The sequence below is a fragment of the Mchenga conophoros genome, linkage group LG6, assembly GCF_057382185.1.
Source record: "Mchenga conophoros isolate Kocher_MC1m ecotype Shallow Benthic linkage group LG6, M_conophoros_male_GT1.1, whole genome shotgun sequence".
Classification (NCBI taxonomy): domain Eukaryota; kingdom Metazoa; phylum Chordata; class Actinopteri; order Cichliformes; family Cichlidae; genus Mchenga; species Mchenga conophoros.
In genome coordinates, this window is record NC_140531.1 from 43,305,838 (window position 1) to 43,333,494 (window position 27,657).

At 50.0% G+C, this 27,657-nt stretch overlaps 1 protein-coding gene across 8 annotated transcripts; it reads left to right on the plus strand.

Annotated features, from left to right (window-relative positions):
* On the plus strand, window positions 1-27,027 carry LOC146573432 (mechanosensitive cation channel TMEM63B-like). 8 transcript variants are annotated; one of them, XM_085278283.1, is made up of 25 exons: window positions 7,049-7,093; window positions 7,252-7,473; window positions 11,508-11,587; window positions 14,794-14,832; window positions 16,440-16,530; window positions 17,143-17,180; window positions 17,326-17,468; window positions 17,548-17,610; window positions 18,152-18,203; window positions 18,328-18,436; window positions 18,514-18,584; window positions 18,923-19,003; window positions 20,157-20,280; window positions 20,662-20,795; window positions 21,019-21,156; window positions 21,243-21,396; window positions 21,566-21,672; window positions 22,194-22,280; window positions 22,364-22,429; window positions 22,504-22,666; window positions 22,766-22,871; window positions 23,096-23,263; window positions 24,537-24,652; window positions 24,729-24,812; window positions 26,547-27,027. In XM_085278283.1, the coding sequence occupies exons 1-25, from the start codon at window positions 7,064-7,066 to the stop codon at window positions 26,733-26,735; spliced, it is 2,655 nt and encodes an 884-aa protein (XP_085134409.1). In that variant the 5' UTR covers window positions 7,049-7,063; the 3' UTR covers window positions 26,736-27,027. The 8 variants fall into 8 exon arrangements, with proteins under 8 accessions (XP_085134405.1, XP_085134406.1, XP_085134403.1 ...); XM_085278279.1 differs by lacking the exons at window positions 7,049-7,093; window positions 17,548-17,610 and adding an exon at window positions 1-298; XM_085278280.1 differs by lacking the exons at window positions 7,049-7,093; window positions 17,548-17,610 and adding an exon at window positions 2,237-2,687.
* Window positions 27,028-27,657: the final 630 nt, after the last annotated feature.

Here is a 27,657-nt window from a genome sequence, read left to right on the forward strand (position 1 = left end):
CCCGTTTCTATTCCCGGACAGACCGCCTCCATTTTAGCACCGACAGCCGGCGGAGCAGCAGCGGCTGTCAGCGGACCGTGAGGCCAGCGGAGAGGCGCGCTGCTGCGGTGGGACTGTGGCTGTGACCCGGCGAGAGGAGCCGCTCCTTCGGCTGCTTTGAGCTGTTTGCGGGATGAAGGCTCGGCGGAGGGCCGGAGCGGCGGATCTGTGAGGATTTAACGGCTGTGCTGCTTCCTGCGGAGAAATCTACCCTGAGAGGAGCGGAGAGGAGGAGCAGGAGGAGGAGGCCGAGCTGCAGGTACCGGCTTTGTTCTAATCGGGATAATTGATCATGAGGCGGCTTTGTTTGATGTGCTGGGCGGCTCGCGCAGGCCGCTGCTGCCCGGACAGCATCCATCCGGCTCGGTGTCTGGGGGTGGGGTGGGTGGTGCTGGTGGAGGAGGAGGAGGTGGAGGTGGTTATATAACGTGTGCGCAGAGGACGCCAGGCGTCGGTCCCGGTGGGGCCCTGGCAGAGCTCAGAGCCTGGTTTCGGGCTTTGTGTCCGGGAGCTGCGGGGCTCTGAGGCCGGACTGCAGGTGCACCTGGCCCGCCGCTCCATCCGGGCCGCAAACCGGAGACAAACGAGGTCAGAGAGCCGCAGTCCGCCGGAGGAGCTGCTGCCAACGGCCCGATATCCACCAATCAATAAATGTGGTAATCGATCAGCCTCCGGACGATCGGGCAGGCCCGGCTCTTTGTGCTGATCGGGAGGAGGATGATGGGCCGCTCGATGAGGAAGCTGCGGGGGCATCTCTTCCAGAATTTTCTCCCATTTTATGAAAGCAGAGAGGAGCTTGAACACAGCCTGCAGAGGTTTGATGAAGTGCTGAGAGCACCTCCTCCTGCTCCTCCTGCTCCTCACAGTCAAACACAAATAATAAAACCCCCAGTTTGGTCTGAACCTTCAGACCTGAGTGTTACTGCAGTGTTGATGTGGTAATACTTCAGCCTTCAGTGTTGGCCGTGCAGATGTTCCAGGTGTTCTTCAGACTGACCGGAAGAATAAACCCCTCTCCTTGTTTCTTCCCGAGGAGAGTGATGGGGAGTTGGTGAGGTTTCAGGAAACATGCGCGTTTGAGCAGCTCAGGAACAAGTGGCGGTGAAACCAAAGTTCCAGAAACACGTGTGTTTGTGGTTCATCAGACTGGAGCAGCCGGGTCTTGGCGAGCTGACTACGTGGACCCCTCCACAGTCCTCCTGCTGAGGCACGGAGGTCAGGGGAGGAACATAAACTAGACTAACGACGAGTCTGAAACTCAGAAACACTCAGATACGACGTTCAATCTGAGAAAGGTTAACTTAAAAGATCAAAAAGGCATTTTAATCACATCCTGCAGTAACGATGCTGTGTTACCAACATCACACGTTAGACTGATGAATGATGCGCGCTAAAATAACTAAACAATAAATCATCCAGTTATTTCCTCCTGCTGGTCTGAAGTCAGCAGTGAGCCCGGACCTCCCTGTCGCCTCCTCCAGCCCAGTCAGGACCCCTCACCCAGGAGGCGGCAGCCTTAGCCGTCTCCTTCCGATGTGGAGGAGCAGCGGCTCTGCTCCGAGCACCTCCATAAGGACTCCTCGGCCTATCGCTAAGGAGGAGCTCGTCCTTTGTTCAAAGAAAGCTCATTTCCACCACTTGTACCTGCGATCTCGTTCTAATCAGGACTAGATTACAGATTTATGGCGCTTCTCAACAATGATGCGCCACCTGGTGGCAGATGGCTGCGTAGCATCTACGACAATAATTTACCGTCTTTGGGGATCGATTAAAATGTTACCGATGAGATTAAACGACCAGTGAGTCTGGGACCAAGCAGTGACAGCGACAAGTAGGCGCGTCCCTAATGGAGACGATGCTGCAGCGTTCAGACTCCACAAACTTTGGAGGAGCAGGAGGAGGCCAGAGGAGGAGCAGGAGGAGGAGGTGTTTGTTGCTCAGTTGCAGCTGTGAGGCATTCAGGCGTCCTCAGAAACTGTGTTTAATGTTTTGGCGTACGTGTGCAGAAAGTGAAGGTCACACTTCACAGGCTGTTAGCAGGTTACCGTGGAAACATCACCTGTCTGCTCTGCTGCATGTTTTTTTTTTTTCACCTGCTCTTATTGTGAAGGGTCAGGCAGAACAGGGGAGGAGCACACAGGTGTCACGGGCTGCTGTGCGCTCAGCTTGCAGCTGATTGGTTCCCAGGTCAGGCGCTCTGCTGGTGGCCGTTGATGTTGTCGACAGGTCCGATGGGCCTCGCCGTGATGTCACGCAGGGGTCCGAGGGCTCTGCGGCAGCCTGATACCTCCAGGTTCACCGTGCTCACTTTTATCATTTGCCCAGAAAAACATCTGCTTCCAGACGCCGTCACATGATCAGTGGGGCCGCTTGTTTTGCTGCGTGGACGACCTCCCGACAGACGACACCAGTGCAGGATCTCTGAGAGCGCAACACTTCCTGTCAGCCTCTGAACCATAGGAGCTTAATCTGAACCACGCACGTGCTCAGCTGTTATCTGAGGGCCGCAGACGCCGGCGAGTTCTGATCTCGCCCTGATAGACGAGTCACAGGCCGTGAGGTGGGGGTCACAGGGCGTTCTTCTGAAGTCTCAGCTGCAGGAAGCTCTCAGTGACCTGCAGTTCCTCTGACGTCCAGCAGAGGCAGCAGTGAGTTCGTCCTCATAGACTCCATGTTAAAATAAACACGTTTACATCCTGATACTCAAGCTGTTTAAATGATGTTAAAGCTTGCTCTGTCAGGGGCGGGGCCTCTGCCTGACAGGTGGATGGTGACACAGGTGGCTGTAGCTGCCGGAGTATGTTAATGACATCATCTGACCAATAATATGGCTTCCATTTAATTCTGATTTTAATTGGATGGGGTGGGCGGGGATCATGGCTGCCACAAGTCTACAAGCTAGCGGGTGACATCACAATGTTGTGCAGTCTGTGGGATACTCACGGCCGTCTGTGGGCCTCGCCAGGACGTGGCGGCTGTTTTACGGCCCGGCGGGATGGTCGGGTGGATGTTGTTGAGTTGGAGAGAAGCAGGATTATGCCTAAGCACACTGGAATGAGAGGGAATAATTCATGAATGGTAAGCATCACGTCAGGGAAAACGTGTCACTTCCTGCCTGTGGACAGTTTGAAGAAAGGACGTGGTCAAAAATCAGCTGACTGATATTTCCTGTCCAGGCCTGACTTCCTGTTTAAAGACAGAGGCCGTGACCCACTCGGACCTGTTACTGTGATCCGGGTAAAACCAGAGCTGCCCGCCAGTCTGAGGCGCCTTTGGAGAACCAGACCGCCGTGTGCTTCGGTAACGTGTGGCTCCAACTCTGCGGCGCCTCACGGGAATGTCTGCTCGCTGACGTCATCACACACCTGTCTGCAGGTGAAAATCGTACCGTCGCTGTTAAAACTGCAGCGCCTCCTCAGAGGTCGGGTCCTCTTTAGATTAGAATAGAAGTATCCTATATTGTCAATGAGTGGGAGCACAGTGACGGGCAGGTGGAGCGGGCAGGTGGAGCGGGCAGGTGGAGCGGGCAGGTTCACACAGAAATAAAGAATAAACATGAGAGACTGTAGGGCGTTTCGATGTAACGATATAAAAACATCTATCGTTTGTTTCGTGGTGTCGCAAAATAAACTGTTTGCGGTAATATTTTTCATGTTCTGATGTCCCTGTTAGTTATTATTCATTTCTTAAAGTTCTCTCTTTCTCTTAGATTTAATATAAACACTACGGACGCACAAGCGCCTGGTTTTATGCGTCGTCGTTAGCAACAACGATGATAAGACCATCGCGTGTCCGCTTGTTTATTTTCCACATAAACCTTTCACAATAAAGCTCAAGATCCTGTTGAGACTTTTCAAAATAAACCGAATCACATGAAAGATGCAGAGTGTTTACGGATGAGAAGTAAAAAAGAGCCGCCAGGTGCTCTAAAATAAACCGTAGACTCAAACGTTAGAACAGGCTTTTCCCCGCAGCACGCCGTGTGATAAATACTCACAAAGAAACGGCGCCGTTACAACTTATGTCTAAAAATGTATCGTTTCATGCATCGTTAAAACACTCGACTCCAGGAATTTACAGAAAATGTTAAATTTTTGTGATTTATATCGTTATCACCTGAGCGTGTCACCTGAAGGTGAGATGTTTCTTTCCTTTCTCCATCGTGGAGACGTCTGCAGCTACATGTCTGCTCCTGTGGCTCTGTGAGGGGAAATGAGGGTGGACAGAATAACATGACCAGGAACGCTCTCTCAGAGTGTGTGTGAAGCTGATGCTGGAGGTCAGTGTGTGTCTGCACCTCCAAACCTGCCGCACATCCTTCATCATCGTCAGCCTGAGCTCACACGAGTGGACCATCACAGCTTCAATGACACAGAATTCCTTTGTGTTATTGAAGCTATGATGCAGCCCATAATATTCGTGCTCTCCTTGTTTTTGTAGCTCTGTAAAAAAAGCATCAGAGCACGCCTGGTGCACCTGAGGGTGAAATGTGAGCGCGAGGACGCCGTCAGACTGAAACTAAACAGGAGACAGAACGTGACAGCGCACCTGTGAGGATAGAAAACCAACGTGTGTGTGTGTGTGTGTGTGTGTGTGAGAGACCAGAGTCGACCCCCCCACACACACACACAGCTGGAGGAGGATGGTGGGGGGACAGACCCACAGGATTGGCTGTAATCAGGTCTGATGCAGGAGCTGTTTTACCCCGGCGGGTGGAGGCAGAGGTGGTGTTTTTGGGTGGATGTCTTCTGCACTGCAGCTCTGATGGAGGCTTCAGATGAGTCATGCTGCTGCTGCATCACCATGGCAACAGAGAGGAGGGAGGGAGGGAGGGGGGTCTCTGAGTGACGCTGCACCGGAGGAATTTTCCAGATCAGACCGTCACCGCACGCGCTCAGAGCAGCAGCAGAGCCAGCGCCTCCTGCAGGCTGCAGATGTCACTGCAGGTTCTGGATCTGATCCAAGCCGGAGCGGAGGGTCTCAGGGAAAACTCGGAAACTCGTCCTGGAAGCAGAGTGTGCACTAAAAACACATTCACAGCCAATCACAGCTGATCACGCTGCAGACACATCCGTGCGTGCTCAGCTCTTCGGACTGAAGCGGCGTGCGTTACTCAGGCTGGGAGCGCAGCAGTGTGGAGCGTTTTACTGCCTTTAACGTGTTGTTGTTCTACGCCCGTCTTTGGGGTTGTAAACGTCAGGCGCGGTGGACAGGAAGTTGGAAAGCTCTGGAAAAGATGCCGTGTGATTGGTTCAGTTTATTTCAGAACCTTCTGGATGAATTGTCATGAAAATGTTCTCAGAGGTGCACTTTTAGGGCGGGGACTCGATTTTAAGTCTTTCTCCTGGAAAGTCGACTCAGAGTTCCTCCTGTTTGTCTTTTCTGAGGACTTCCTGTTACATCCTGTTCGGGAGCATCAGGAGCCGCTGAGGGGGAAAGCTGCTCTGACTCATCAGGTGCTCTCATGTGTGCGTGAAGCACGTTCAGATTCCCGGTTCAGTGGCACTAACGCTCATTTAGACTCGTCTGCTTTTACTTCACTTTGACCTGAGCGTGTCTGAGGTCGCCCGGTCAGACCCGGCTTCCTCTGACCCAGGTCACCTGACAGGAAGAGCTTTTATTGTCGACACCCCGCCCCTGGGTCAGCCCTGGCCTGGGTCTGAGTGAGGGGTACCGGATGAAACGAGTTTCAGTCCTGTCCGAGGACCTCGACGCGTCTCTGCTGGAGCTCGCTGTTTGTAATGGGGCCTCTGATTGGATGTGACTCGTCCCGCCCCTCACAGCAGACCGTTTCCAGGTCAGCAGTGAAATCACGCTGGCCCGCCTTTGTTTCCCAGCTCTGTGATGTAACTGTGACATCATCAGCGACAGCGCCCTCATTGAGCCGTAAAATCTAGGCCAGGACTGCAGTCAAGGTAACCATAGCAACGGGATCAGTAGGCTAAGCTGTGACGCTGCTGGGGCATGCTGGGAAATGTAGTGAGCTCTGCCAGCTTCTCTCGTCAGTGTGCTGAAGGTAATGATGAGTAAATACGAGTGGGTGTGTGTGAGCGACACACACCTGCGGTCACCTGCAGCATCACTTCTTGATTTTTCTGGCTGAAATGTTTTTTGCTCCCAGTGTCTGACTCTACTCCAACAGCTGTAATGTGTGAAGGAGGACACCGAGCCGTGTCACTTCCTCCGTTTGAAGCTTTAATGAGTTTAAACGTGTGTGTGTGTGTGTGTGTGTGTGTGTGTGTGTGTGTGTGTGTTCAGCCCGTTGAACCACTGCTGCTGATCTCATCGGGACACGGTAACAGAGCAGATTTCCGATCTCGGGCCGTCGCTGGCTCAGTGACATAACTGTGATCAGCAGAGACTCGTGTGAACCTTTCACAGAAACGTTTGTGCACGTGTGGAAACGAGGCCCGACGGATAAAAGCTTAAAATCCCATTAGCTGGTCCAGGATCAGTGCAGGTGAAGTGACGGAGGAGGACTCCATCATGAGGTCGGCCTGCAGAGAGCTCCTGATACTTTAACCTTCTGTGGTCACGGTAACAACCAAACTACTGTAAATAATACAAATTATAACAGACAGCTCGTTATAAAGGTCCGAGTACATCACACACACGAAATATCAAACAGGCTGTAACCGCTGCACCGTGTGCTGTGCATCGAGTGGAGGCGTACAGGCAGGAAGGGCTTCCTGTGTCGTTCAGAGGTGCATTATGGGTAATGTCTGTGACTGGCCAGCACCTCACGGAGTGGGGGTGAGGTGTTGTCCACCATTGTACTTATCTTGGACAACATCCGCCTCTCTGACACCACCCTAAGGGTTTCCAGCTCCGCCCCCACAACATTACTGAGCTTGTGATCAGTCTGAGTCGTTGCATCACGTGACATCACGGGTACTCTGACTCATCCAACCACCACAGAGTGACCCGAAAACCTCTGAAGATGGAGGTCTGTGTGCAGAGGGTGCCGAGGAAGGGGAGAGGGCGGTCCCCTGGTGGTGGCGTGAGGCGGTCCTCTGAAAGCTGAATGAATAAAATCCCACCGAGTTTACCAGAGGTCAGATTTGTTTACCGTGTGTTAAAACAGCTGTTAGATCTGACGGTCCGTACTGAGCATGCTCGCATGCAGGTCAACCGTCTCATCTCAGGCGGTCATGTGGCTCCTCCTCCCTCATGAGAGCAAGCGTTTCACATCTCTTCTCTTTTCTCCCTCAGGTTCTCTGCGAGGATGTGGCAGTGAGCATGCTCAGAGCCCTGATCGTTACCATGGCGATTACCAGCAGCCACGCGTGCAGCGGTCAGGAGAACTGCTCGGCCGATGGCGACGGCGAGTACAAAGACTACTGTTACTCGGCCCGCATCCGCAGCACCGTGCTGCAGGGGCTGCCCTTCGGCGGCGTGCCCACCGTGCTCGCCCTCGACTTCATGTGCTTCCTGGTGAGTTGCCGCCGCAGACACGGAGGATAAACACGCCTCCCTTTTTGTCCTCGCATCACTGGCGTTAGGCGTGAACACACACGCTCACACGTGACAGAACACTGTCATCCAAAGTGTGTGAACATCACAGATCAGCTGGAGGGCTTCCTGACATGGTGGTGTCAGTGACCTTTGAACTCTAACTGAGAGCAGCATGCAGGATTTTTCCGTTAGAAGTCTGATGTTCAAGGTTCAAGGTCCTTTATTTGTCACATGCATAGTTATACAAGTATAACACACAGTGAAATGTAGCCTGACACGCTCCTCGACATGTGCAAAAAAACTGGGGGGGGGGTGTAGAGGAAAAACATTATTTATTTTTATATATATATATATACATACATACACACACTGGGTGAATGTGCAGTAGTAGCAGCAAGCAGGTGAATTCTGTACATTAATATGAATAGACATCTGACTGTTTTACAGGATAGACAATATAAACATATTTAAAATTAAAGGAATTGAAATGTACATTGTGCCTTGGTTTGGTGTCTGGAAGAGTCCTGTCTCAGTCAATTATAGATGATGTGAGAGGGCGGGTGTGTGTGTTTAGGGCACGGATGGCTTGGGGATAGAAGCTCCTCTTGAGTCTCTCTGTCCTTGCCCGGAAGATGCGGAACCTTCTACCAGATTGCAGAAGTTGGAACAGTTTGTTGCCAGGATGGGACGGGTCCTTCAGTATCTGCTCTAGTCCGGCATCTCCTGGTGTAGGTGTCCTGAAGCGGGGGGAGAGCAATCCTGCAGCAGCGTTCTGCTGTACGGATCACTCTCTGGAGAGCTTTTTGGTCCTTCACACAGCTGTTCCCAAACCACGATGTCATGTTCTGTGTGAGGATGCTCTCCACAGCGCCTGTATAGAAAATCCTGAGGATCTCTGGAGAGACCCTGAACTTCCTCAGTTGTCGTAGGTGATACAGGCGCTGCCTAGCCTTTTTGGTCTGGACCTGAATGTGGGCAGCCCATGTCAGGTCTGAGGAGATGTGGACACCAAGATACTTGAAGGACTGCACCCTCTCCACTGGAGCTCCATTGATGATGATGGGCTTGTAGTCTCTGTGCTGACCCCTTCTGAAGTCCACCACCAGCTCCTTGGTCTTGCTGACGTTCAGCTGGAGGTGGTTGTCCTGGCACCACGATGCCAGATTCTTCACTTCATCCATGTAGGCCGCCTCATCGTTGTTGGAGATGGCACCCAACACCACTGTGTCGTCAGCAAACTTCACAATGGTGTTGGAGCCGTGGGTGGCCACACAGTCTGAAGTGTAGAGGGAGTAGAGCAGTGGCGAGAGGACACATCCCTGAGGTGCTCCTGTGTTGATGGTGATGCTGTTGGAGAAGCACCTTCCCACCCTCACCACCTGAGTTCTGCCAGTGAGGAAGTCCAACACCCATGCACACAGACGGCTGTTAAGTCCCAGATCCCTCAGCTTTGTGAACAGTCTGCAGGGCACTATTGTGTTAAACGCTGAACTGTAATCAACAAACAGCATTCGCACATAGTTACCCTGTTTCTTGTCCACGTGGCTGAGAGTGGTGTGCAGGACGTGGGCGATGGCACCCTCTGTGGATCTGTTGGATCTGTAGGCGAACTGCAGCGGATCTGTGGTGTCTGGGATGGAGGAGGAGATGATGTTCTTCAGCGGCCTCTCAAACACCTTCATTACTACCGAGGTCAGTGCAACTGGCCGGTAATCGTTCAGGGATGAGGGTTTGCTGTTCTTGGGCACAGGGATGATGATGGATCTTTTGAAGCATGTGGGGACCACAGACTTCGCCAGGGACTCGTTGAAGATGTAAGTGAACACACCTGCTAGCTGGTCAGCACAGCAGCGCAGCAGACGGCCGGTGATGCCGTCTGGCCCCGCCGCTTTCCTTGTGTTCACTGATGTGAAATTTCTGCTTTTTTTTCCCCGGAAATTTCGTGGCTCAAGAGTTGGGAGTTCGTCTTGTAATCGGAAGGTTGCCGGTTCGAGCCCCGGCTCCGACAGTCTCGGTCGTTGTGTCCTTGGGAAAGACACTTCACCCGTTGCCTACTGGTGGTGGTCAGAGGGCCCGGTGGCGCCAGTGTCCAGCAGCCTCGCCTCTGTCAGTGCGCCCCAGGGCGGCTGTGGCTACAATCAGAATCAGAATACTTTATTGATCCCTGGGGGAAATTATTTTTTGTTACAGTGCTCCATTTTAAACCAACATTAAGACAAGACAGACAATACACTAACTAAGAATAGTACAATATATACATATATATACATACATACATAAGTCACTTATAAATAAATATTTGGAAAAGAAACATGTGTAGTTGTAGCAGCAAACAGTGTGTTAAGTGGATGCGTTGTACAGGGAGATGGCCACAGGCAGGAATGATGTCCTGTGTCGTTCAGTGGTGCTTTTCGGTAATCTCAGTCTCTCACTGAACGAGCTCCTGTGACTGACCAACATGTCATGGAGTGGGTGGGAGGTGTTATCCAACATTGTCTTTATCTTGGACAGCATCCGCCTCTCCGACACCACCTTGAGGGAGTCCAGCTCCATCCCCACAACATTGCTGGCCTTACGGATCAGTTTATTAAGTCTGTTGGCATCTGCGACCCTCAGCCTGCTCCCCCAGCATGCAACAGCATAGAGGATCGCACTGGCCACAACAGACTCATAGAAGATCCTCAGCATTTTCTGGCAGATGTTGAAGGACCTCAGTCGCCTCAAAAAATAGAGACGACTCTGGCCCTTCCTGTAAAGTGCTGTGGTGTTTTTAGCCCAGTCCGGTTTATTGTCAATGTGTACTCCAAGGTATTTATAGTCCTCCACAATGTCAACACTGACCCCCTGGATTGAAACAGGGGTCAAGTGTTTCCTGGTCTTCCTGAAGTCCACGATCAGTTCCTTGGTCTTTGCCACGTTGAGCTGCAGATGATTCTGCTCACACCACGTGACAAAGGAGTCGACCACAGCCCGGTACTCTGTCTCATCATCCCTGCTGATGCATCCGACCACCGCAGAGTCATCAGAAGACTCATGTGAAGAGAGAGGCTGGCACAGTGGTGTGGCTCTGGATTCCAGGCTGACTGCAGGTGAGGTTGTGGGGGTGGGAGCAGACACTGTGGTGTCGAATCTATTGAAAAACAGATTCAACTCGTCGGCTCTATTCTCACCTCCCTCAGCTCCCCTGCTGTTGTTTGGCCTGAATCCAGTGATGGTCTTCATGCCCCTCCACACCTCTCTCATGCTGTTCTGCTGGAGTTTCCACTCCAGCTTCCTCCTGTAATTGTCCTTAGCCTCTCTGATCTTGTCCTTTAGTAACACCTGGATCTTCCTCACCTCCTCTTTGTTGCCCCCTCTGAAAGCCCTCTTCTTGTTGTTGAGGAGGGCTTTGATGTCCTTAGTCACCCACGGCTTGTTATTTGGGTAACAATGAACAGTCTGAGCTGGAACAATGGAGTCGGTGCAGAAAGTTATGTAGTCTGTGATACACTCAGTAAGCCCATTGATGTCCTCGGCGTGAGGCTCACAGAGTGTTTCCCAGTCGGTCACCTCGAAACAGCCCTGTAGTTCTGCTAAGGCTTCCTCTGACCACCTCCTAACAGTCCTGGTGGTCACAGGTTCCCTCCTCACAATTGGCACATAGCGGGGGGTGAGGTGAATCAGGTTATGATCTGACCTACCAAGGGGGGGAGGGAGGAGGAGCTGTATGCATCCTTGACGTTAGCATACAGTAAGTCTAAAGTTTTCTCTCCCCTGGTGGGACAGTCCACATATTGTTTGAATGTTGGTAGTGTATTGTCCAGTGATACATGGTTGAAGTCACCCGAGATCACAATAAAGGCACTCGGGTGCTGAGTCTGTAGCCGAGCTATGGCAGAGTGGATAATGTAGCTGCCATCACCAGTGTGTGAATGTGTGGATGTGGTATAAAGTGTTTTGGGGTCCTTAGGGACTAAGTAAAGCGCTATACAAATACAGGCCATTTACCATTTTTCCTTCCTCTTCCTCCTCAGGTGCTCCTCTTCGTCTTTTCCATTTTACGGAAGGTTGCGTGGGATTATGGCCGCCTGGCGCTGGTCACCGACGCTGACAGGTAAATGAAGGTTAATCAGTCTGTAAACGTTCTTCATCACAGAGCTGGACCACAGCTTCACGGGCTTAATCCGTCACACGGGGTGCCGGAGACGTCCAGGAAGCTGAGTCTTTTTTTTGTGTGACGAATAAACATGTGCAGGCCTGAGGTGAGACAGGAAGAATTGGAAGCTGAGAGATGGATCGTTCTGATGTGTGAACCAAAGACAGTTTAGAATCTGTCTGTTTTTAGGTTTCCTACATTGAAATCAGTGAGCTGTTATATTAACCCGAGAATCAGTGAAGCTCTGCAGACAGGAGGCGCTCACACACAGTTTGGCTGCTTTAAAGCCACATTTGAATATGAATGTTGGGTCTGCGCTTCCACAGGACCCGCTGGTTTAGAAACGTATTCTCGTTAACGACAAAAACAAGACGAACATCTTTTACTTGCTGCAAGGGAGGCCCCGGCCAGTGTCTCAGGAAGCACTCTGAATCCAGACTGACCCCAAATCCGGCCTCCGCTTGCTGCCTTTTATTGGGAAAACAGTTTACACAATACACATCACAGCAAAAGCACCTCCCACCGTAAACCCCCAGATGGTTCTAAGACAAGGCACTGTGTGTGTGTGTGTGTGTGTGTGTGTGTGTGTGTGTGTGTGTGTGTGTGTGTGTGTAAACATCTGTATGCATGTGCAAGAGTGTGTGTGTGTAAACATCTGTATGCATGTGCAAGAGTGTGTGTGTGTAAACATCTGTATGCATGTGCAAGAGTGTGTGTGTGTAAACATCTGTATGCATGTGCAAGAGTGTGTGTGTGTAAACATCTGTATGCATGTGCAAGAGTGTGTGTGTGTAAACATCTGTATGCATGTGCAAGAGTGTGTGTGTGTAAACATCTGTATGCATGTGCAAGAGTGTGTGTGTGTAAACATCTGTATGCATGTGCAAGAGTGTGTGTGTGTGTGTGTGTGTGTAAACATCTGTATGCATGTGCAAGAGTGTGTGTGTGTGTGTGTGTGTGTAAACATCTGTATGCATGTGCAAGAGTGTGTGTGTGTGTAAACTGTATGCATGTGCAAGAGTGTGTGTGTGTGTGTGTGTGTGTGTGTGTAAACTGTATGCATGTGCAAGTGTGTGTAAACATCTGTATGCATGTGCAAGAGTGTGTGTGTGTGTGTGTGTGTGTGTGTGTGTGTGTGTAAACATCTGTATGCATGTGCAAGAACGTGTGTGTGTGTGTGTGTGTGTGTGTAAACATCTGTATGCATGTGCAAGAGTGTGTGTGTGTGTGTGTGTGTGTGTGTGTGTGTGTGTGTGTAAACATCTGTATGCATGTGCAAGAACGTGTGTGTGTGTGTGTGTGTAAACATCTGTATGCATGTGCAAGAACGTGTGTGTGTGTGTGTGTGTGTAAACATCTGTATGCATGTGCAAGAACGTGTGTGTGTGTGTGTGTGTAAACATCTGTATGCATGTGCAAGTGTGTGTGTGTAAACATCTGTATGCATGTGCAAGTGTGTGTGTAAACATCTGTATGCATGTGCAAGTGTGTGTGTAAACATCTGTATGCATGTGCAAGAACGTGTGTGTGTGTGTGTGTGTAAACATCTGTATGCATGTGCAAGAACGTGTGTGTGTGTGTGTGTGTGTAAACATCTGTATGCATGTGCAAGAACGTGTGTGTGTGTGTGTGTGTGTAAACATCTGTATGCATGTGCAAGAACGTGTGTGTGTGTGTGTAAACATCTGTATGCATGTGCAAGAACGTGTGTGTGTGTGTGTAAACATCTGTATGCATGTGCAAGAACGTGTGTGTGTGTGTAAACATCTGTATGCATGTGCAAGAACGTGTGTGTGTGTGTGTAAACATCTGTATGCATGTGCAAGAACGTGTGTGTGTGTGTGTGTAAACATCTGTATGCATGTGCAAGAACGTGTGTGTGTGTGTAAACATCTGTATGCATGTGCAAGAACGTGTGTGTGTGTGTGTGTAAACATCTGTATGCATGTGCAAGAACGTGTGTGTGTGTGTAAACATCTGTATGCATGTGCAAGAACGTGTGTGTGTGTGTGTGTAAACATCTGTATGCATGTGCAAGAACGTACGTGTGTGTGTGTGTGTGTAAACATCTGTATGCATGTGCAAGAACGTACGTGTGTGTGTGTGTGTGTAAACATCTGTATGCATGTGCAAGAACGTACGTGTGTGTGTGTGTGTGTAAACATCTGTATGCATGTGCAAGAACGTGTGTGTGTGTGAACATCTGTATGCATGTGCAAGAACGTGTGTGTGTGCGTGTGTGTGTAAACATCTGTATGCATGTGCAAGAACGTACGTGTGTGTGTGTGTGTGTAAACATCTGTATGCATGTGCAAGAACGTGTGTGTGTGTAAACATCTGTATGCATGTGCAAGAACGTACGTGTGTGTGTAAACATCTGTATGCATGTGCAAGAACGTGTGTGTGTGCGTGCGTGCCTGACTTCCAACTGTTTCTAACAACATCCTTAGTCACAAAATGGTAATCTCCCCCACACCCAATATATGGTTCACTTCCTGTATTGGTTCACCGTGCACGACACAGTGAAGCCACAGAAGGGCAGGAAGCCGACCACACAAGAAACAGATCTGTCAGATAGGATGCATCTGCAGTAAAACCTCCCCCTGAGTGGCTGGAGAGGTGGTCGGAGACAAAGGAATGTCTTGATCCTATAGATTTGCACTCAGACTTACAAATTTAAGAAACACAATGACACATTTAACAATTTGACTTAACAATGAACAAGTAAAAACACGGTTCAAGTAACATGTCTACCCCCAATTAACACCGACAGTATTAAAGATGGACGTAGCCTCCAAGATCTGACAGGTGAATCCTCCTTAAATCTGCGTTCTCACTAATATCCAGCAGGTGGCGACGCTGGTTGGGGAAAAAGTCTGACTATATAGAAGAAACTGAGCCTCCGACTCAGCGGGACTCTTCCTTGATTGGTTGACTCGATGCTCATTGGTTAACAGCGTGTTTTAGCAGTAAGATTAGGCGGCGTTAGCAGAAAGCTTCAGCCCGAGGCTTCGCAGTGACATCATGGCGGCTGCGTCTATCTTTGAGCGTCCATGTGTAAACACGGTGGTGGGCGTGATGCGCTCCTGCTGTGTGACCTGATCAGGGTTGTTTCCCTCTCACTGGCATCACCTCCTTGTTATTTTCTGTTTCCTCTCCCGAAGACTGAAGAAGCGTTTCAGCGACCTGGAGGAGCGGGAATAGTATGTTGTTGTTGCTTCCTCCCTGTTTGGTTTGTCTGCTAACCTCCTCTGGTTTGATTAACGGGCTCTCTGGTTGGTGCACTAACACCTCTTTTCTGCATTTCAGTCTGTGCTTGTTTGGGTTTCTGTATGGAAGGTTATTAGTGCCAACAGACTGCACAGATCTATCCGCAGCAGCCTGCTCGCTACATTTAAGCGTTTAATTATAAAAACATAACATTTGAACTGCAACACTTTAATCCTCCTGTTGTGTTTGTGTTTGTTTGGCTCAAAGTGGGCTTCCTATTTAGGCAAAATGGTTCATTGCCATGCGCCATATTATTAAGAAGAGATGGATCAGATTTCTCCCACGGGGCACATTGAACTGTGTCAGTGAGGCACTAATCGCCCTCCGCAGCACATGAACACTGTGTTTTTACAGCATTGAAATGGCTAATTATGCTACCTGCTGTGATGCTAACACCACTCCACGCTTCTCTCCATGTTTGTGTCAAACTCAGCCGAAGGCGCGACAGAGATAACTATGAGCCGGTGAAAAGGTAACGGCTACCCGCGTATGTGGACCCCTGTGACGTGCTAGCTAGATGACTCAGTAGCCCAACGTGCCGTAGCCACGCCCACGCTCAGAGTCGGCAGCTAAAACGATAATAACTGAAGACGTAAGAGCAAACGTAGTCGACGTTAAAGATGTCAGCACTACAGAACAGCCGATCATTATTGGGGTCACTGGTTGCCATGGTGATTCCCACCTTTGTGTAAACGTGGTGGTCCTGCAGTTCTGGACCCCGACTCTCTGAAGTTCTTGTGTGTTGTGATGTCAGCTGTTCTCCGTTTGGCTCTTAGTTTCGTGTTGTTGTCGTGTTCGAGTGCGTTAGTTCCCTCACATTCCTCCTGTGTGTTTCCCCGTGTCAGGTTTTTGTGTCTGACGTTCCCGAGTTATTGTCGCTTAGTTCCTGTTTTACTTTGTTAGTTGTCCCTGTTCTGTATTCAGTTTTACTTCCTGTCCTAGTATAAATGGCGCCGTCATCCTCTGTGCGTTTCCTTCTGTCGGCTGGATTTTTGTAACGCCGTTTACAGACTTCAGATCGCTGAACTTTCCCCCCCGACTCTGCTGTTTAGTCCTTAACCTGCAAACTGTGACAGTGGAGGCAGAAACACGTAGAAACCGTTAAAGACGTGAGGTAGCAGGTCCGGTGGATCAAGTCCGGTTCCTGAGCGGTTTGAAGCTTGAAGTTCCTGCTGTACCGACCGCCACAGAGCTTTTGTTGGATAGACGTGACTCAGATCTTTATTTGCGTTTCCAGCTGAGCCGACGGTTTGGCTCTAAGCCGTTTCTCCCAAATCCGTCAATTTGAACCCAGTGAAGGGTCGCCGCGATCGAGCGAGCGGGGTCGCCACCACAGCGGGGTCGCTGCTCAGTCGAGCTCGCGGGGTCACTGCGATCGAGCGAGCGGGGTCGCCGCGGGCGTGCCGATCCAGGTGAACCGTCGTCTGTGTTTAGTGTCTCGAAACTCATTTTCAAAGGAACTCTGGAGTCTTACCAGCTGTCACACACAGAGGTCAAAGGTCAGAGGGCCCCATACTAACATTCCTGTTTGTGTCCACAGTGTTGCCTCGGCGATGCACTCTGAGACGCCCGACCGCTATGAACGCCTCACCTCGGTTTCCAGCTCTGTTGACTTCGACCAGAGAGACAACGTAAGAACACCTTCATCACTCCCTCCTCTTCCTGCTCCGCCACAGTTAGCCGTTAGCTGACAGAGGGTCAAAGTTCATCCAAACTGGGCAGAACTCACAAAACGCACACACATCATCATCATCTGGCGTCATCATAGCGGCCACCACAGTGGACAGCTATTCAAAGGCTGTTGTTGTATCCGTGTCAGTGTTGATGGTGTACCTGCACATAAACCACTACGTTGGACACTGATGTGTCCCTCCATACCTGCCACCTGCTGGTCATTTAATGTTACTACAGATGTTTGACGTGTTTCTTTGTAATTATTGTTATTTAACCTTGTCACGGATGAATTATGACAACCTCAGTCAGAATTTAATTCATGCGTGACAGGGTTAAAGCAGGACACAGAGTACGTCTGTGATCTGTGTTCCTAATCCATCGGCCATTGTTCAGCTCGGCAGCTCTGGGTACTTTGAGCTGCGACCACTAACGGTTAGCTGAGGCCCCGCCCACTGGCCTCGCCTGCACACCTGCGGCTTGTGAGGATGAGGAATCCCAGGCACAGTCGGGGCTTTCACTGTCGTTTCGCTTGCTGTAAAGCTGTCGTCTTCTTCCTGTTTGTGTTTCAGGGTTTCTGCTCGTGGCTGACGGCCATCTTCAGAATAAAGTGAGTATGAGGAAACGGCTTCTCGCTTTCACGGTCAGACCGAAAGCTCCACTGTCCCATCGTTACCACAGACTGTGAACTCATCACAGACGCTCAGATTTCCCAGTGTAAGAACAGACCGTGACTCCTCCTGTTTCTGCCGCAGAGACGAGGAGATTCGTGAGAAGTGTGGCGAAGACGCCGTTTACTACTTGTCCTTCCAGCGTCACATCATCGGCCTTCTGGTCGTGGTCGGCGTCCTCTCGGTCGGCATCGTCCTGCCCGTGAACTTCTCTGGAGACCTTCTGGGTAAGAGCAACTCGGTCTGAGGGTCTCGGGTCTCGATGTGTCACTCACCGCCTTCTCGCCTTCTGTCTGAATGTTTTAGTCCGAATTATCAGTAAAGATGCTTTCCTCAGCCGAGGAACACCTGGACCACCCTCCAAAGAAGGTAAAGTGGGTGGGGTCAGAGGCGTAGGCGCCCTGCGCCCTGTAGACTGTGGCTAATGGTAGACTCGGTCCCATCTGGTCTGTAGTACGAGTGCCGTGTTAGAAACGTGCTGTGGTTTTGTCATAGTGACAGGCAGTAGGTAAGGAGGTGAAAGCGGCTATGATGACTTCCTGTGCTGACCCAGGGGCGGGGTGTCAACAATAAAAGCTCTTCCTGTCAGACGCACATGGAGGGCGTCCGCTCGGCGAAATGGCCTTCGAGGATTCAGAAACACCCGTGGACGAAGCTTTAAAGAAGTCACGCTGAGTCGGGCATATGAAACCATCAATAAACACGTCGCTCAGTGACTCAGACGCTGCGTTTTATTTCTGTCTTTGCAACACAACGACATTTAAGCCAATAAAGCTCCACTTCAAGCTTTCCCACTATAAACACCGTGACTACTGGAAGTCCACCAGCACACATCTGGTGATGCAATGGCTGATGTTAGGAAAAGCACTCGTGCACACTCGGGCTTCATGTGACCTTTGCTTTCTTCCAGAAAACAACGCCTACAGCTTCGGACGCACGACGATAGCCAACCTGAAGTCTGGGTGAGATTTCATATCTTCTTCTTTGCTTTGTTAATCACGGCGTTGTTTCCTGCAGATGTTTCAGAGTAAAAGCTTGTGAACCTTCCTGTTGAGAGGTGTAATCTGGGGGTTTGCTACATTGCAGGACGAACCTGCTCTGGCTGCACACCACGTTTGCCTTCATGTATCTGCTGCTGACCGTCTACAGCATGAGGAGGCACACGTCTAAGATGCACTACAAGGAGGACGACCTGGTAGGAAGTCCGTGAACTCTGAGGACGCGGCATTTGTGCGCTTAGCCGTGCGGTAATCCCAGTTTTGTGTCTTGCAGGTGAAACGCACTCTGTTCATCAACGGCATCTCCAAGTATGCCGAGGAGAGTCAGATCAAACAGCACTTTGAGTAAGTTCCACGCTCTCCTGTCAGTGACTGCACGGAGCTGTTCTCCTGCTCCGAGTTTGTGATGATGAGTGTAACCCCCATGAGTCTGCCCTGAACACTCAGCTTATCACAGTTTCATTCAGAAGGGATGTCCCTAATATGGTCATCTGGGGCACATGGCCAGTCAGATGAAAGTGAAAGGGGGCAGGGCTAAAGCAGCTTGTTTCAGACACTGCACGAGGCCCAGCATCAGATAAAGAAGGATGATTATGAGCTGTGAGTCCTGCAGCGCTGCTGTGGGAGGGTGCAGGAATCGAACGCTTGTTCTGATGGTGGTGTGCCTCCTCTGTGTCCTGCAGGCAGGCGTACGAGAACTGCACGGTGCTCGAGGCTCGGATCTGCTATAACGTGGCCAAACTGATGGCTTTGAACGCTGAAAGGTGAGGCCCAGTGCATGCTGGGAGTAAAATCTCACACACCCACACAGTAATCATTCATATGCATGAAAATGTGAGACTCTGAACGCATCACGTTTATAAGTAGAAATGCATCGATCAGCTGGTTTTGACCCCTGAGCTGTGTGAACATCTCCAAGCTCTTCACAAGCATTCTGTCTTTTCCACCTTGCAGTAATCTAAATACAGATTACTGCTGTCATGTTCAGCTCCGCTCCAGAAGCCTTGTTTCTGACTCCACATCGACCAGTTGGACCCGATAAATCTCCAGCAGTCAAATCATTTCAATTCAATTTTATTTATAGAGCACCAACATGCTTTATATTGTAAGGGAGACCCTACAATAATAGATACAGAGAAAAACCCAACAATCATATGACCCCCTATGAGCAGCACTTTGGCAACAGTGGGAAGGAAAAACTCCCTTTTAACAGGAAGAAACCTCCGGCAGAACCAGGCTCAGGGAGGGGCGGGGCCATCTGCTGTGATTGGTTGGGGTGAGAGAAGGAAGACAGGATAAAGACATGCTGTGGAAGAGAGACAGAGATCAGAAAAATAAAATACTGTAAATAGGAGCTTTTTTCTTTTAAGTTTTCCAAGAAAATTTTTTGCTGCTCTAAACTGATTCAAGCAGACCTTTGACCTTTTGCACAACCAATCACAGGTGTTTACATGAAGACTGATGATTTGATCTGTGCTGCAGAGCCACAGCCAATGAAAAACAAATTGCAGACTTTAGTTGAATCATTGCTGACAACTTTAACCCAGGTTTGTTTTTATTCACATTGCTTGTTGTCGCTACACAGCTTTTTTTCTTTATTTTTCTTTTAGCAGGTTTATCCAGACCTGTTTGTCTTCTGATTAACTAAACTGCTCCTTATGTGAAATTCAAGTCTGGTCAGATAGCATGGCCTACGTTACCTTCAGCTGCCCCGGCTACAGGAGCCTGGCTAACTACGGGTTTTTATGAGGGTGTGAAGCCCAGTCTCCAATTCAGTGATCCTGGCCTCCAGAGCTGCAAACAAGCTACATTCATTCCAAATATCGTTATTGCTAAAGTGCGCCAAGGAGTAAGCATCTGACACGAGCAGGAAAGTGCTCCACGTCGTCACCTGATGACTTCATTCGTGTTTTGCAGGAAGAAGACGGAGCGCAGCAAGAAGTTTTTTACCGACCTGATGGCTAAAGAACACGTTCCCACCATGATCAACCCCAAGCCCTGCGGACACCTCTGCTGTTGCGCCATCGCTGGCTGTGAGGAGGTAAAAACAAAGACATCGCCCCCATGGCAGAACCGTGCGCGGTCACATCAGCAGCTGCTAACTACCTAGCTGGGCTCATTATACAGCGACGTTTCTGCACATTCCCTTCAGTTCATCAACTGCGCAATGATTTTGTCCTGCGTCGCGTGTCTCTGCGTTATGTTGTGGTGTTTCCGTTGTTAAAATGCCGCCAATACAGAAAATGGCGAGCTGGTACTCAGAATGATGAGTCCAGGAGCAGCACGCTGGACTTCAGGGTTACTTCACCTGTCCTGCAAGTCGTCATGACATCGCCAAGCTTTACCCACATAATTCAAATGCTAACGTGCTAATGTTAGCATGTCAGGTGGCAGTTTGTTGATGCTTTTCTGTGGTCTGCAGGAGGAGGCGGTCAGCTACTACACCAAGAGGGAGGCCAAACTCAAGGAGGAGTACAGGAAGGAGAAGGAAAAGGTCCACACCAAGCCTCTGGGCATGGCCTTTGTCACCTTCCAGAATGAGGCCATGACTGCCATGTAAGCCACTCGCTTCACTTCCTCTTTATCTGTCTCAGACTCCTCCCCCTATTTTTCTCCTCAGAAACTTCTCATTTGGCGATCGTTAAATATTTTATGGTTTTTATAGTTTTCTCTAACGAAATGTCCCACCTGCCTCCACCTCACGTTAGCCACACCCCTCACATTCGAATCCTTGTCATGTCTTCGACCTCACCTCTGCTCACGGCTCTTCTTTTCTCAGCATTTTGAAGGACTTTAACGCCTGTCAGGTTCAGGGGTGTCGATGTCGTCAGGAGCCACGTTCCTCTCAGTTCAGCGAGGTTCTTCACGTTCATAACTGGAGTGTTTCGTACGCACCCGACCCACAGAATGTCCGCTGGTATGTCCGCACGCTCCGCCCACCTGAAACTTTGGACAAATAAATGCGCCCTTTGAGATCAGCTGACTCTGTGTTCCTTCCTGTAGGGAACACCTTTCACTGGGCGGGATCTCCTGGTGGATCCGTTGTTTTGTCATCAACTGCATCCTCTTCATTCTGCTCTTCTTCCTCACCACGCCCGCAATCATCATTTCCACCATGGACAAGTTCAACGTCACCAAGCCCGTCGAGTATCTGAATGTAAGAAGCGTGAAGCAGGTGTATAGTCCGGCTTCAGGCCGATTCCTTCAGCTCTGACTCTGTGCTCTCTGTCTGTTGGGTGCTTGGATCAATGCTTGTTGGTGAATGGTTTGGGTTGATTGGGTGGATGTTTGGTCGGATGAATTGTTTTTCTTGGTTTCTTGAACAGAACCCCATCGTCACTCAGTTCTTCCCCACCCTGCTGCTCTGGGCTTTCTCTGCTCTGCTGCCAACCATCGTCTACTACTCTGCTTTCTTCGAGGCTCACTGGACCAGGTACAGCTGCTTCCACTGCTGCTCTTCATCACTTTGTTATTTGTGAGAGTAGCACACACCGTGAAACTAGAAATAAATAAGTTGAAGGTCCCATTTAAAGTCATTTCCTGTAGAGTCCCAGTGATGATTAAAGTCGAGTGACGCTTGTATCTGACCTCAGTGTTTGCCATGTTTTGTTTTTTATCCCCTGCGTTATTGGGCACGCTTCATCCCATTTTTCTTTTCTTTTTTTTTTTTGTCCCCGTTTGCCCACGCTTTGTCCCCGTTTGCCCACGCTTTGTCCCCGTTTACCCACGCTTTGTCCCCGTTTGCCCACGCTTTGTCCCCGTTTGCCCACGCTTTGTCCCCGTTTGCCCACGCTTTGTCCCCGTTTACCCACGCTTTGTCCCCGTTTACCCACGCTTTGTCCCCGTTTGCCCACGCTTTGTCCCCGTTTGCCCACGCTTTGTCCCCGTTTGCCCGTGGTTTGCTCCTGGTTCCGTCCATCTCACAGTTTCTGTTTCACCTGTCGGTGTGTGCAGGTCTGGAGAAAACAGGACAACCATGCATAAGTGTTACACCTTCCTGATCTTCATGGTTCTGTTGTTGCCATCTCTCGGCCTCAGCAGGTAACAGATCTTGTGGCTCTAAAGAGTGTGAAACCTGACTGACCTTTGACCTCTACTAAAGCGTTTCTGTCTGTGCTTTCCAGTCTGGACGTTTTCTTCCGCTGGCTCTTTGACAGGAAGTTCCTGGCTGATGCTAAAGTCCGATTTGAGTGAGTTATGTTTTGTTTCCAGCCTACAGTTTGACGGTTGTTACCGCTCACTGAAAACCACTGTGTTTCTGCAGGTGCGTCTTTCTGCCAGATAACGGCGCCTTCTTTGTCAACTACGTTATCGCCTCCGCATTCATCGGAAATGCCATGGACCTGCTGAGGATCCCCGGCCTGCTCATGTACATGATCCGGCTGTGCCTGGCTCGCTCTGCTGCCGACCGCCGCAACGTCAAGAGGGTGAGGACACACTCACTGAGAAGTTTATGGTGGTGCGGTAAAGCTTTCAGCCCACAGGGGGCGCTGCTCTGACTGTAACCCTGTCTGTCGTCCCTACAGCATCAGGCCTACGAGTTTCAGTTCGGAGCAGCGTATGCCTGGATGATGAACGTCTTCACAGTGGTGATGGCCTACAGCATCACCTGCCCCATCATCGTGCCCTTCGGTCAGTCCAGCACTGCAGTAACTGTTAGTCAGTACATGTTTAGAGTAACAGTACAGGTGTTGAAGTAGTAGTAGTACTAGCATCCAGGTGAAGTCATACAAGTCAGTGTAAAGTGTGACGGTGGCTGAAAATAGTCTAATTCCTGTTCCCGTAAAGTCTCAAGTCAGAATAAAAGCAGGTCCAGCATGACGTCAGGGGTATTCAGCTCACCTGTTCACCCGCAGGTCTGATGTACATGCTGCTGAAACACTTGGTGGACCGATACAACATGTACTACGCTTACCTGCCCTCCAAACTGGACAAGAAGATCCACTCTGGAGCCGTCACCCAAGTGGTGGCAGCACCCATCCTCTGCCTTTTCTGGCTGCTGTTCTTCTCCACTGTACGCACAGGTAAGCCCCGCCCACCACAGCTGTGTCAGACCTTCCTTGCCGCGCCGCCTAGGACGGCCGCTTAGACCGTTTGATGAGTCCAATAAAGTAATGCGAGTGGTGCAGGTAGCTGTTCTGCAGAGACGCCCTTCATGACTGCAGGATATTTCTGAAAGAAGCTGCAGAGCTCAGTAGCATCCCTGAGTGTCTGGGACACTACGAGTCTCCCGACCCTCTGAATCCCTGAATTTCTCTTTTATGTAGTTAATTGTAGTTTTCATTATTAGTGGATCAATGAGAAGGTTGAACAGTTCTGGTCATTTGTCACTGATAACAAGTGCTGACAGTGAAAGGCAGTTTCTGACATGTTGCTTTTTTTGGGGGGGTGGGGGGGTAGACTATAACAAGACAATACCAAGACCAGTGGGTATCGAGACCAAGACGAAGTCAAGACGAGACCGAGACAAAAAAGTCTTTAAACTGCAGCCAGATGCTGCTTCGTGTACAGGTCTCGGGCACATTTATGTGTTTTTGCGATGCACAGCCCTCCTCACCACCGTCCACTGTCTCACTCACTGAGAGGACAGACGCACGCTCCACGTGACCGTCACGTCCATCACCCTCTCTGTTTTTCACATAATGATATTATCCTATATCCTCGCATGTGATTGGCCACAATATGGAGGGAAATTAATTGAGTTGCCGGCTCTCGCTCAATGGGAGTCGACTCTTCTGATTCACTGCAAAGCGCTCTCGTTGTGTGTCATGGATACTGTTGACTCCAAATCTCCGACCACTATGTCGATCTGAGACAACAAGAGGGAGACAGCGGGAGCAAGACCAAAGTCTGTCGAGGTCGAGACCAAGTAAAACTCTGGCGGGGGGGGATTTTTTAAATGTTTCTATCGTTTTGGGGGGGTCTGACAGTCCTGCCAGTGGGTACTGGCTATTATCACCCTGATGACAAGATGTCGTCTCCGTGGATGGCGTTCGATAGCATCGCCGAGTAAATGTGGTTAACCATACTTGTCCTCACACTGATTGCCCGGTGTTTTCAGAGGACATTTGTGGGTCATGGTTCAACCTCACTCTCACCTGGTCGGATACAAATAGGCGATAAATCCGGGGTAACGTGAGGCAGTTTTCTGAGGTGACTCCTTTAGTGAAGTTAACCACACCCTCGGTGAAAGGATGAGCTGTTTTAAATCCAGCAGAACTAAAAAAATGATGTGTTAGTATTCGCGACAGGAAGTTGTTATTTGCTGACCATAGCTAACTGCTAATGTGCTCTCAGGCTTCGACACGCCGACCTCCATGTTCACGCTCGTGGTGCTGATCGTCACCATTGTGGTCTGTCTGTCTCACGTCTGCTTCGGACACTTCAAGTACCTCAGCGCTCACAACTACAAGGTACGACAGCAGTGCGATGAAGGTTAGTGTGCAGTGTGTGAACGCCAGCGTCTCATTCCGAGCATCTCCATTTCAGATCGACACAAAGGAGAACGACGTGGACGCTGTCGAGAACGGACGTCCAGCTCGTCCCTCGTCCTCACCCACCACCAAATCTCAGGTGACGCATGTTGTCTTTATTGGGATTGCAACAAACCACTCCCCCAGGTTTTCATCAAACGGGTCTCAGTACCGCCGGAGATCGGGGCCGCTGAGGCCTTCGGTTAGTCCGCCTTAGACACACTCACAGCTGTTTGAGTCTGTGGGCCCAGAAAGGCAGGCAGACTCACCAAAGCAAACCAAAACTGAGACAAACTAGGAGATGGTGTGAGATTTTATCAGAATGCCTTTCCTGGACTGATCCTCCCGTACAGCTCATAAAACACTGAAAGGTTCAAAAAGCACCAAGCTCAAATTCAAAGATCTGCTCTTACCTTATTTAACTTGTCTCTCAATCACTGCACTGAAGGGAGAACAGATTTGTAGTTCTTGATTTTATCCATAAGCTAATAAAACATTCTTTCTAGTTCTCTAGAAAACCTTGGACCTAAGTTACCGATGGTTCCCTACTTGTTGAGATACACAAGTTTTATGAATCACAACTAGCAAACAACACTCCAAAAGTTGATTCTGTTCATCTGGACGTTTTCAGTGGGAGAAACGTTTCATCATCATCCAGGTGACTTCTTCAGTCTCAGGTTTCCAATCTTATAAACAGTACATTTGCATAATGACTGGAACCAGCCCACTGAGGAACAATGGGCTGGGAGGTCAGCTCCTTAATCTTAATTATGCAAATTCTCATGACCACTGATCAACAACCACTGATCAATGGCCATGAGTCCCATTCACAGAGAGTTGGGGAATGGCTGCAATCACAGCATTGTAAGATGGTGACAGATGTACCCTTAGGCCCCTCCTTGATTCAGAGATGGTCTTTCCCTCCTTGACTCCGCCCTCAAACCAGCGTTCCTCCCTGTCCAGGATGTTACATCCTCATCATTGAAAGAGTGTCCACTGGCCTGTAGGTGTAGATAGTCTGCAGAGTCCTGGCCTGACGAGGTGGCTCTTCTGTGTTGTAGCCAGAGGTTGTTTGGTTTCCCCGACGTATAAATCCTGGCAATCCTCCTGCACTTAACAGCGTACACTATGTTACTCTGTTTGTGTCGGGGGACCCGATCCTTGGGGTGGACCAGTTTTTGGCGCAGCGTGTTTTGGGGTTTAAAAGCCACAGAGACCCGGTGTTTAGAAAAAATGCGTCTCAGCTGCTCCGATACTCCTGACACGTACGCGATCACTACAGGTTTTCACTTATGCAGCGGTTGTCCTTCTCTCCTGGATCAGCTGGAGCTTTCTTTAGGCGCCTTCCCAGCTTTGACAAAAGTCCAGCTGGGATAACCACATTTACTCGGGGCCTTCTTGATGTTCTTCTGCCTCCCTGGCTGCTGTGTCAGTGGTGATGGTGTTCGCTCTGTGTTGTAGCGTCCTGATGACTCCCAGTTTGTGCTCCAGTGGATGATGAGAGTCAAACCTTAAATACTGATCCGTATGTGTAGGTTTACGGTACACGTCAGCTTGTAGATGTCCTCCATTACTGATGGAAATCTCACAGTCTAAGAAGGCTAAGCTGCCATTCCCCAACTCTCTGTGAATGGTACCCATGGTCTTTGATCAGTGGTTGTTGAGAATCAACAATCAATCAGAATTGACTTTTGGAGATTTACTCACCTGGATGATTGAGCATGCATCAAGAAGATAGCAAACAACACGTTTTTATAGAAATCGGATCACGTCACAGTTCTCTTTGTGGTCATGTCTCTTCCTGGTGGTTGACCTGTTTTTATGTTCCTTCCAGCAACAGCAGCAGATGTACATCGCCCAGGTCCTCCAGGACCCCAACTCGGACGAGCCTGGCGGAGGGAGCAGCGAGGAGGACCGAGGGTCATCGCAGGATGAGGAGATGCTGAATGGAGGGAACAGCATCAATGAGGCGGATTTCCAGTCGGGGGAGGACAGTCTGATCGCCAACGAAGTGCACCAGTAGCTGGGGGTGGTGCTAGAGGAAGGGGGCGGAGCTAGTAGAGGGTCATACCCACACAACAGTTACAGATAAAGCTGACTGGAAAATCACTACACCCATAAACACTTGTACAGTAGATTCACGGTTAGCTCCACCCCCTCTTGGCCTGAAGACTTGACCCTGACCTTTGATGCCGGCGCCGGGTCGCCAACATCCAGTCCTGCACGCCTGTGGATCCTTAATGGACATCAGACTGTGTCCACAGGAAATCACTGTATATAACCACAAAGCCAAAAGTTCTTTTTCTTGGGTTGGGTGGGTGGGTTTTAAAAACTTGTGCCTGGGCTGGATTCTTTGTTCGCACTCGTGTCTTGATTTCTGATCCCACTACGGGTCACCTGAACCCGACCCCTCCAGGGGTCCAAGCTGATGCTGACGCTGTCTTTTTTTCTCCGCATAGTGAGCGCCTGTTGCGTCATCACCGTACTCCAGAATCAGAGCGTTAAACAACTCGCCAACCGCCAGTTCTCATAGTGTTAGAAACCTCGCTTACGCAGACGCATTGTCATCCTTCTTCTCTGCTGGCCCGTCCTCGCCTCCGTTCTGTGACTCTGAATGCCAGTACATTCAGCGAATCACCTTGGAGTGTGGGGCTTTTGTTTTTTTAGTTTTTGTACCTGCATGCTGTTAGGAGTGCAGTCTGGATTAAACTGTCGCACCTTTGGACGATGTCATTCATTGCCGGATTGTACTGGCGAGCGAACACGTTAAGCTTCCTCTCGCCTGCTGGCTTCAGTTGGACCACTCCTCGCCGTCGGACTACAACTCTCCATGCAACAACGCTTTCTTTTCTGGTTTGAGTTCACCTGAACTACCTTAAATCATGAACACCTGACAAAGGGAACAGGGATGTTTGTGTCTGTGTAGGTTTAGCAATCTGAACTCT